A 12239-nucleotide genomic window follows, 5' to 3' on the forward strand; every position below is an offset into this window, starting at 1 on the left:
ATTGACTGAAAAGATTATACAACTTTTGACATTTTTAGATAAACATAGTAATATTCACTTCTAGTAAAAAACTACAAGTTTTTTGTTAAAGAAATTGTATGTATAACCAATTTATAGAGAAAATAGAGTCATTTTATTCGAATTTATTAATATTTTGTTAATTTTTTAATAAAAGAAAAATTATATTTATATTGGTTAATATTTAAATTCATAATTTTTCACAACCAATTTACTTATCATACACAAATTTAAATCGTAATAAATCAATCAATATAATATATTCTTTATTAAGTTAATAAACGTTTTAATGAACACTGGCAATTTAAAAGTGAGTGTAAAGTTTACAAGATTATAGAACTTTTGACTGATTTTTATAAAACATTAATAAAAATTTATTTAATTCAATTCTAGTAAAAAACACATTTTTGGGTGATTAAAATCTATTTATAACAAATTATAGACAAAAACGACTTCTGTTATTCCAAATTATTAATATTTAATACTTTTTTAACAAAATAATATTTATAAACTACATTTAAAATTATAATTTTTCATAACCAATTTAATTAACGTATTAAAAAATAATAATATATAAAATATTTTATTCTAGTAACTGATGTAATAGAAAGATTATAAGTTTTCTAGAAAAATATAATTTGTTATTTAAAACATATAATTTAATCACAAGAATTACTATGACATACTTCAGAAGTAACTAAAAAGAAACTAAATTTTAGATAAAAATGAGGTAAATGAAGTTTGAACTTGGATGGTAAAGAGCCATTATGACACAAATTTAAATCACCAATATGATACATTCCCTATTAAGAAATAAATATTTTAGTGAACACTGTCATAATTTAAAATCAGTGTAAAATTGAACATTGAACAACATGGAATTTTTGACCGATTTACACAAACATTAATAAAAATTAATTTAAAGTTTTTTGAAGATTAAAATAAATTTATAACAATTTATAAACAAAAACGATTTATTTTGTTCCAAATTGTTAATATTTAGTATTTTTTTAATAAAAGAAAAATTAAGCTTTCAAGACCAATAACTTATTCAAATATAATTAACTATAAATAATTTCTAACGTTTTATGAAATATTTCGAAAGAATCTAAAACTACTAAATTTTAAATGAGATAAATGATATAGTAAGCTTGGATGGTGAAGTCATTATACCACAAATTTAAATCGTAATAAGTCAATCAATATAATACATTCTCTATTAAGTTAATAAATGTTTTAGTGGGCACTGACATAATTTAAAATGAGAGTAAAATTTATAAGATTATAAAACTTTTGACTAATTTATATAAAATATTAATAAAAATTATTCTAGTAAGTTTTTTGTTGAACAAAATATATTTATAATCAATTTATAGAGAAAAACAAGTTCTTTTATTCCAATTAATTAATATTTTCTTAATTTTTTAATAAAAGAGAAATTTTATTTATACTGGCTAATATTCAAATTCATAATTTTTCACAGTCAACTTAATTTTATTATAATATTATATTAAATGTATTAAACATTATATGTATTATAAAATAATGATATATAAAATATTTTCTGTTAGTGTCTGATATAATAGAAAAACTTATTAAAATATAATTGACTATCAATAATTTCTAACATATTATGAAATACTTCGAAAGTAACTAAAATAACTAAATTTTAGATGAGATAAATGATACAGTAAGCTTGGATGGTGAAGTCATTATGACACAAATTTCAATCAATATAATATATTCTCTATTAAATTAATAAATGTTTTAGTGGACACTGACATAATTTAAAATAAGAGTAAAATTTATAAGATTATAAAACTTTTGACTAATTTTTATAAAACATTAATAAAAATTATTTTAATTCAATTCTAGTAAGAAAACTACAAATTTTTTATTGAACAAAATATATTTATAATCAATTTATAGAGAGAAACAAGTTCTTTTATTCCAATTTATATAAAACATTAATAAAAATTATTTTAATTCAATTCTAGTAAGTTTTTTGTTGACCAATATTTAATACTTTTTTTAACAAACGAAAAATTATATTTATATAAACTAATATTTAAAATCACAATTTTTCACCACGAATTTAATTAACATATTAAAAAGTAATAATACATAAATATTTTCTATTGATATTTGGTATAGTAGAAAGATTATAAGATTTCTAGACAAATATAACATATTATTTAAAAAAAATTAAACTTCTGGTTGATTTACATAAACATTAATAAAAATTAATTTAATTCAATTCTAGAAAAAAAACTACAAATGTTTTGTTGACCAAAATAAATTTATAATAATTTATAAACAAAAACGACTTCTTTTGTTTCAAATTGTTAATATTTAGGGCTTTTTTATGAACAGGAAAATTATATTTATATAAACTAATATTTAGATTCATAATTCCTTACAACCAATTTAATTAACGTTTTAGAAAGTAATACATAAAATATTTTGTGTCAGTACCTGTTACAATAGAAAGACAAGGCTTTCTAGACAAACAATTAATTATTTAAAAAATATAATATAATTTAAAAATTTTAATTTCTTCATAAGAATTTCTAACGCACAACAAAATATTTGTTAGAATCAACCAAAATGAATATAATCGTTAGATAAGAAGATTAGACAGATGATGAAATGAGCCAATAAACTTATATGGCGAAGAGCCACAGTGACACACCCCCCAATTAAACACAACCAGAAAATGTTTTAATTTCCACCGTGATAATTTATAATGAGTGTATAATTTGTAGGTATGTGGTGAGTCAGATTGTCAAACTTTTAATTACATCAAATTGTACCAATAATATAAGTCGTGGGTAATTATAAAATTTAAAAAATTTCATAACTGTTAATTGGTTAACAGAAATTAGTTATTTATCAGGGAATTTTGTAAGTTGTAAATAATGGTAGGCCATAAATTGCTTGTAAAATAGTGAGATGCTGTGTGGTGGGTTAAAATGAACCGAAACTAGGAGGGGACAAGAAGACAATCTTGAGCAAATCAATATTTATGTTCGAACCCATCACAAGACGCACCTCACACTAAATTATCTCACAATTCAATTCAGACAGAATTCAGAGCAAATTAGTGCACATTGTCGGGTTGAAAATGCGATACAACTTTACGTTTTAATTAATTAAGTCGAGGCTAGGCAGAAAATAAACCGGAACGTCCCTCCAACGAACGGGCAAGAAGAAGTAAAGGGGATGATAGTGCGGCATGTAAACTGTTGCCGTAATAACATAGCTAAGTAAAAACAGGGTGCGGACCTTGTGCGAGTGCGATCTAATGCGTCCATGCCGCCGCCGCCGCCCACGTGAACCACGCCGTACGTCCGCCGCCGCCGCCGCCCACCAGCCGCACTCAACACGACGCGTGTCGACCGTTCGCGCCGCCATCGCACCATCGGTGCCGCCGATTTCCGTCCGGAGACGTATACGCCGGCAGTGCCGCCGACTTGTGACCGCGGCGACGACGCCGACGCCGGGCGGAGACGGTCGGGTACGGTGCGCCGCCGCGACGGTGCCGGCGGCGCCACCGGTCGGACCGGCGTCCGCAGCCGCCGATCAATAGGAGCGTGCGTGCACGGGCGTGGCCACCGGCCGGCTCCTTCGGAGGCGTCGTGGACCGTCGTCGTCGCCGCCGCCGCCGCCGCATTATGTTCTCGAATCGGCTTTATCGCCGGGGAACGTGTCGGATTATAAATAAGAGAAAATACTCTGCGAACGGACATTTTCACCCTCCTAGAATGTAATAATTTCTTATTATGATGGTGTAAATAATGCATTAATAACTAACGAGGTTTGGAACTCAATTAATTTATGACAATTACCCAAGAATAACATGAAAATTAAATTGTTTAACAATGCACAACAATTATTTATAAAATTAAACGCTGAAAAATTAACTACAACTGAAATTTAAAAAATTATACAACTTTTGACTCTTTTACATAAACAACAATATTGAATTGTAGTAAAAGACTACTTTGTGGAACAAAATATATTTATAATAAAAACGAATTCTTTTATTCTAATTCATTAATATTTTGTTAATTTTTTAATAAAAGAAAAATTATATTTTTAACACGTGGGCTGAAAAGTTCGTAGGCTGACACATAACATTCATAATTTTTTACAACCAATTTAATTATATTATATGTATTATAATATTAAATGTATTATTAAATAATGATACATAAAATATTTTCTGTCAGTGCCTGGTATAATAGAAAAACTAAGTTATCTAGACAAATAACTAACAAAGATTATAGAACTTTTGACTAATTTATATATGACATTAATAAACATTATTTTAATTCAATTCTAGTAAAAAACTATAAGACTTTTGTAGATTAAAATAAATTTATAATAATTTATAAACAAAAACTACTTATTTTATTCCAAATTGTTAATATTTAGTATTTTTTTTAACAAAAAAAATAAGTTTTCTAGACAAATAACTAGAAAATTATTAAAATATAATTGACAATCAATAATTTCTAACGTATTATGAAATACTTCGAAAGTAACTAAAACTACTAAATTTTAGATGAGATAAATGTAACATTGAGCTTGGATGGCCATGTCATAATGGCAGAAATTTAAATCGTAATAAGTCAATCAATCAATATAATACATTCTTTATTAAGTTAATAAATGTTTTAGTGGACACTGACATAATTCAAAATGAAAGTAAAATTTATAAGATTATAGAAATTTTGACTAATTTATATAAAACATTAATAAGAATTATTTTAATTCAATTCCAATAAAAAAAATACAAATTTTTTGTTGAACAAAATATATTTATAATCAATTTATAGAGAAAAACGAGTTTTTATTCCAATTCATTAATATTTTGTTAATTTTTTAATAAAAAGAAAATTATATTTATATTTTATAATATTCAAATTCATAATTTTTGACAACCAATTTAATTATATTATAATATTATATTAAATGTATTATAATATTATATTAAATGTATTATAATATTATATGTATTATAAAATAATGATATATAAAATATTTTCAGCCAGTGTCTAGTTAATAGAAAAACTAAGCTTCCTAGACAAATAACTTATTAAAATTGACTATCAATAATTTCTAACGTATTATGAAATACTTCGAAAACAACTAAAACTACTAAATTTTAGATGAGATAAATGATACACTAAGCTTGGATAGTGAAGTCATTATGACACAAATTTAAATTGTAATAAGTCAATCAATATAATACATTCTCTATTAAGTTAGTAAATATTTTAGTGGACACTGACGTAATTTAAAATGAGAGTAAAATTGATAAGATTATAGAAATTTTGACTAATTTATTTAAAACATTAATAAAAATTATTTTAATTCAATTCTAATAAAAAAAATACAAGTTTTTTGTTGAACAAAATATATTTATAATCAATTTATAGAGAAAAACGAGTTTTATTCCAATTCATTAATATTTTGTTAATTTTTTAATAAAAAGAAAATTATATTTATATTTTATAATATTCAAATTCATAATTTTTCACAACCAATTTAATTATATTACAATATTATATGTATTAGAAAATAATTATATATATAATATTTTCAGCCAGTGCCTAGTTAATAGAAAAACTAAGCTTTCTAGACAAATAACTTATTAAAATATAAATGACTATCAATAATTTCCAAGGTATTATGAAATACTTCGAAAGTAACTAAAATAACTAAATTTTAAATGAAATTAATAATACAGTGAGCTTAGATGGTGAAGTCATTAAGACACAAATTTAAATCGTAATTAGTCAATCAATATAATATATTCTCTATTAAGTTAATAAATGTTTTAGTGGACACTGACATAATTTAAAATAAGAATAAAATTTATAAGATTATAGAACTGTTGACTAATTTATATACAAGATTAATAAAAATTATTTTAATTCAATTCTAGTTAAAAAAGTTTTTTGTTGACCAAAATAAATTTTTAACAATTTATAGACAAAAACGACTTATTTTATTCGAAATTGTTAATATTTAGTACTTTTTTTAACAAAAGAAAAATTATATTAATATAAACCAATATTTAAAATCACAATTTTTCACAACCAATTTATTTAATGTATTAAAATGTAATAATACATAAAATATTTTCTACTATAATAAAATAATTTAATGACAAGAACTACTAACATATTATGAAATACTTCTGAAGTAACTAAAATGAAACTAAATTATAGATAAAAAAAAATGAAATAAATGATACACTGAGCTGGAACTTGGATTGTGAAGAGCCATTATATTATTAGAATGTAATAATTTCTTACTATGCTCGTGTAAATAATATATTAATAATTAACAAGGTTTGGGATTCAATTAATTTATAATAATTACCCAAGAATAACAGAAATAGTAAATTGTTTAAGAATGTACAATTATTTACAAAATAAAACACTGAAAAATTAACCAGAACTAAGTTCAAAAAATTGGTGGATGCGCCTTCTTCACAATATGCTATAATTATGTATTAAATTGAATTAAAATATGTTAAACTAAAACAATATTACAGGGCGATTCAAAACTTGTATATATACAGTGATGATCAAAATATAAAATCAAATAAAAAACACAAAATGTAAGATATTTCAGAAAAAGATTTAATTCAAATTATGTGCAGACAATATAAAAAATATATTACAACATTCTACATTTTACTAAATATTATTTAATAACATTTTAATGTTACAAAAAACTACTTTACTTTTTAAATATCTGCAGAAAAACGAAAATGATAGAAATCATTACATTTTTTCTTAAAAGAAGTTTTGTTACTGTCAGTGAGAAGACAGAAACTTTACTCTCCAGAGAAGAGGAAAATAATAATTAACCTGATCAAAGTCTAAATATTATGAATACCGTTGAAAATTTATGATTCTTCCGGAAAATGATTTATAATGCTTTTTAATAAACATAAAACAACACACTAAAATGAAAATACAATAAGAAAATGTCCTAACAAAGGATCAACTCCTTTTGTTAACAGACAAATTGGAGAAATCAGTAAACGACATCCTTTCTTATCCTCTAGGTAAATAAAAAGTGAATTAATTGGGTCATACAATATCAGAGTGTCAAGTAGAACAGACAATTCAGTCGACTGAATGAACAAAACTTGCAAGGATATATTTCAGTTAAGAAACCACTGGTATCAAAAAAGATATTCTAACATGACTAAAAGTTTACTCAAAATTATTTAATATATAAAGATATAGTTTTGTGATAGTTAAAAAGGTTTATACTTCAATTTCCTTTTGTTTAACGATAAAGAAAAACTAACATTTTGATTTAGGGAAGATTTTTAATTATTTTTACTCAAGTAAAACATTTTTAAAACATATACATCACCCTGTACAATGTAATAATTCATGCAGAAACCCATACAAGCAACATTATAGCATTTTCTCATTAGATATTAATTTAATTTAAAAATACAAATGAGTAGAAAGTTACATGTATTTAATAAACAAAATTGTTCACAGTGAAATAATGATCTGATTTATCGAAATTGTAGTTAAAATGACTACACAACTTCTTACCCAACTTCCTGATTAATTCGAAATAATTAGCTGAAAATAATAACCACAAAGTGCATAATTATACTCAACTTAATTCGTACCATTATTTTAATAACAAAAAAAAACACACACACAACTTATGCAATTTGATTAAATCCAGGACAAACACGTAGTTAATCAATCAAAGAAATACACATCGAGAAACAAGTCATGAACAGATGTTTGCTTAAAACTACTAATTTTCATTTAATGAATATGCTAAACAGGCCAAAGAAGTTTTAATTGGTCGATCCGCCGCTGCGATTCCGTACACCACACACAAAGCTCAAGGATTAATCTATATTATTAATTAAAGTGATTTAGTTTGTCGATGGCATAATCGAATATAATATAATTTATTGGGGCGACGTGGCACGAACGTTCTGATAGGAAGCAAATACAAAAAGATGCGTCAGAATTTATAGAAAACATTACAAAATATAAATTATTCAATAAATAAATAATCAATTATCTCTTGATAAAATGAAAATTTCATACATACGTCCATTAGTGTATATTAAAAACATTTATATCAATTTTAGGTATAATTATTCATATTTATTGACTTATTTTTGTTCATCCCTTCTCACATTCTATTTGTGCAAGTTTTAGTTTGACTCCAATGTCAAATTGGGACAGGAAACTCCTACAATATGTAACATGTTTAAAAAAAAACAGTTGTAAATTTGTCTAAATGTATAATCTTGTAAGGTAAATAGAGAAACTATTCAAAGACTTCGAATTAAGTTCAACTAAAGTCAGGGGATGTGATGAAAGCATGGAACTGGTTTCGTTGTTTTGTTGATAACTTTTGGGAAACTTCGAAGGATCAATTTATCAACAAGTCATTGAAATTTTGCTTACAAGCAGTAAGATTGTGTTACAGTTCAAAACATTTATTATTGTGTCTCTAAAAAATTCAAATTCTTAATAATTTGACCATTAAATACGATAAAACTAGTGAAGCAATAATAACTAAATAACGCTCTTAAGTCAATTAATTTAATTAAATTAAGCAGTAATAAGTAGGTATGAAAATATTATTACAAAGTTATTTTATTTCAATTTAATATTATACTTTTACTGTACATTTTTTCTACATTTTTTTATTTTTTAGTCACAGTTTAATTCTAAAATTCGATCACTTTTGGTTTTATTATTTTTATTTGATGTTATGATTCTAAATGAAACAATTTTCTATTATTTTTAATATCAAATTTCTCATTAGTTACCTTTTATTAGAATTTTTATAATTTTAAAAAGGGTTTTTAATAAGTTTTACTCATTAATTTACCAAATATTTATTGTCTTACAACACATTTATGAAGAACAATTTTTGATTTATACGTATAAAACACATAGGCATCTATAAAATAATCCAATTTTAAAGCATTGTTAAGAAAATTAATAGAAAATTCAATTACCTTTACTTTGACACAAAAAGAGTTGAGAGTAAGTGGAACCCTTTAAGAACTCTATTAACTTTATGCTCCATTTTCAGAATCAACATGCAATTTTACATAGAAAATTACTAAATTTTCAGAGGTTGAAATCGTTTCAAACATTATACAGGGCCTAATATTTATGTACCAAGTAGAAGAAAGTGAACATGAGTGTTCAGGTGAAAATTTAGTCAATAAAACATGAGGAAAAATATACATACAGTACAAAAAGAGTTTGATACTTCTGAATCCTGAGAGAGACATCATGTGCAATAGAGACAGTAAGTCTCCCACCATAGGATAGACTCTTACTGACTCTGTCATGCATGATGTCTCTCTCTAAATTCAGACGGGTCAAACGATTTTCCTACTGTATACAGTGGTGGAAAAAAGTAAGGAATATTTTTGAAAACTTGAATAACAATTGTAATAAGTAAATAAATATCCCATTATTTTTTCCATCACTGTATATTTTCCAAATTATACATTTTCAGGAGATACAACAATTTTTTGTATTTGTACATAATTTTTGTGATTATTTTTAGTACCAGTGTAACAAATTATAAAAATTTAACATTTTAAATCAATTTTTCATAAAAGCTAAAGAACTACTTTTAACAAAGATCCGCCACTGGCAAATATTTTATTATTCAGTTTATTATCTCCCGTTAATTTCGGATTAATATGCATAAACACATTTAATCAACTCATTGGAATGCAAAATTTGCAATAAAAAATTCGTTTGACGTCTAAAACTATTTCCATTTTAACAGACATTTCAAAGCTTGAGTTATAACATTCGATAAAATATTAAATAGCACTTCCAATACATTGTAAATCGTGCATAGGAACGGCAAGATCATCCCGATAAAATATTTATGAAGTAGCTGATTAACATAAACGTTGTACGTTGCGTATTTCCGGAGCCGGAAGGAAACGGCCTCGTGTGAAAGACGTACAACGCAAGTTCAAGTTCAACGCATATGGTGTATCGGTGACAGCCACTCAGATAAAGCAGATGAGGCAGTGCCTCAGGAAACGATTTTATTGACTATTAATATTAAAAATACATTTTTATGTATTTTTTAAAATAGAATATAATAAATAATAAGTTGTAAAACCCACAATTAAACAACTAATGTCAGTTTTATATTAAAAGTTCTCCAGAGGCACTTTTAAATGTGCCTCTTCGCGCCAACTCATTTCATAAGTAAATCTTGAATGTTTCTTTTTGGTTGCAACATTCACGCATGCGCTTTAAGGTCCTGATATTGTTTTAATGGTGGGGGACCTGAGGCGTGCCTTTAGCCAATGAGATACCTCTAAATACCGACAACTTCCCGAACATTGCCGATTCTTCAGTTTCAAAAACTACTTTATTGTGTGTGTGTGTGAGGGAAGGTTTTTAATACTGTACATGTTTTTTATTATGATGTGGGGTCAATTGATACAATAAATTTGATTGGCTAGCGGGAAGTACAGTAATAAGTAAATTATTTTTCTCACCATGTCTTTTATAATCAAAAATTAGAGAAGATAGGTTTTGTAATTTGTCTTGAGGACTAAATTTACATAACAAAAGCGTTGACCATTCAATTTGTGTGTTATTAATTGGGTTTAAATAAAAATAAAATATTGTTTTTGATTTTCTGTCCCCTATATAATGTGTTTTGCCCCTCTCAGACCTCACGAGGCGCCGCTGTAGCATATACAGGGACGGTTCTTGCAAAATTGGGGGCGTCTTACGCCACTGTCTTATCGACAATATGTTTACCGGAAACGACGGTCGACACCCTCTGAAGCTGTTGAACACATGAATTGAGAAATACTTGGTTAACGGGCAGCCTCACGCCCGCAGTGGACTTAGTATTACACGACGATTTAAAATTAAACCAGTATTAAATATAAACAAGATATAAAAACGGATCAATGACGGTCAATATGACTTTGACATTTCGTCGAACCATCGGCAATTAGTGCACAAGCCAACACAGTACATGATTTAGTGCATTTCATTCATTAAATCGGATGATAAATTAATCAATGAGGAAAATAAGTTTTAATACCCAACAACTGTCAAACACTGCGAAGTATTAAACGGGAATTTGCCTGTTTCAAAGCGATAAAACGTTGATTGGGCACAACTTTTAGTACTGTCCGCATTATAATTCACCGGTTTAGCATAATATTAACAGATGTAATGCAACATTTAATTTATAAAATGCCAAACTTAACCTGAACGACGTGAATGAAAACGTAGGATAATACAATAACTGTTACATACCTTCATCCGAATCGTCGTTGCAATCGATTTGCAATATGTCTAAAAAGTACATTGATGTCCAGTCAATTTTTTTATTAAATAAAATCACAGTTTACTTACTCGCCATTTTGTTTCAGCATCAAAACATAGCAGTTACAAAGGCACGTGATTACAAATTTAGCATTTATTAAAAATTTCGGCTAAGCACTTTTGATCTTAAATCACATGGGAATTGTCAAATTTGACGGATTTATTGTTGTCTTAATTAATCACTTCAAAATAATATTTTGGAGTGGAAATGTTTGATCATGGCCTTTTTGTAAAGTCATACCAACATTGATTGTATAAATCACCACGGATTTTCGCGCCAAATTCAAATTTTACAAATGTACAATATATTTTTTAATGTTTAAAATTTTGTAAAAACTAATTGTGAATAAATACGTTTAATTACATCTAAGAATTACGTTTTAATTTTACGAAAAATTAGTTTATTATTTCCTCTTATAAAAAATTATGTTATACAAGGTGTCTTTGAAATAAGTGGTCAAAATTTAAAAAACAGTTAAAACACGTCCAATAAGAAAGAAAATCTAAATAAAATTTTATCCCAAAGTTTCTCCCAAATATAATACAGCTCCTCAAATTTAAATATAAAAAATTGTTTTTTTCTTATATTTTCATAACCTTTGGTCCAATCGCGCTTAAATTTGGTATGTATTATCCTAAAATACATCCCTATACTCTAATGTAATGAACTCTTCCCACATTGTTACAGTGACGTAGATTTTGGAGGATGCTCCTCTTGTTCTCACCCTATTTTCTACGCCACTGTATATTTTTTAAAACTATTAAGCTTTTCATATTCTTTGCACTGTTTGAAAGGAATAAGTACTCTTGATT

At 26.1% G+C, this 12239-nt stretch overlaps 1 protein-coding gene across 3 annotated transcripts in view; it reads right to left on the reverse strand.

Moving 5' to 3' along the window:
* LOC109606321 (serine/threonine-protein phosphatase 4 regulatory subunit 1-like) overlaps positions 1 to 11645 on the reverse strand; it is a 245127-nt gene extending 233482 nt beyond the window's left edge. For 2 of the 3 annotated variants that reach the window (XM_049963848.1, XM_049963846.1), the window contains exons 1-3: positions 11457 to 11645; positions 11358 to 11396; positions 7614 to 7643 (exon numbers count right to left, since the gene is read on the reverse strand). In XM_049963848.1, the coding sequence (XP_049819805.1) occupies positions 7614 to 7643; positions 11358 to 11396; positions 11457 to 11463 (76 nt within the window). In that variant the 5' untranslated portion in view covers positions 11464 to 11645. The remainder of the gene's footprint in view (positions 1 to 7613; positions 7644 to 11357; positions 11397 to 11456) is intronic. The other variant, XM_049963847.1, reaches the window with a different exon arrangement.
* Positions 11646 to 12239: the final 594 nt, after the last annotated feature.

The sequence above is a fragment of the Aethina tumida genome, chromosome 2, assembly GCF_024364675.1.
Source record: "Aethina tumida isolate Nest 87 chromosome 2, icAetTumi1.1, whole genome shotgun sequence".
Lineage (NCBI taxonomy): Eukaryota > Metazoa > Arthropoda > Insecta > Coleoptera > Nitidulidae > Aethina > Aethina tumida.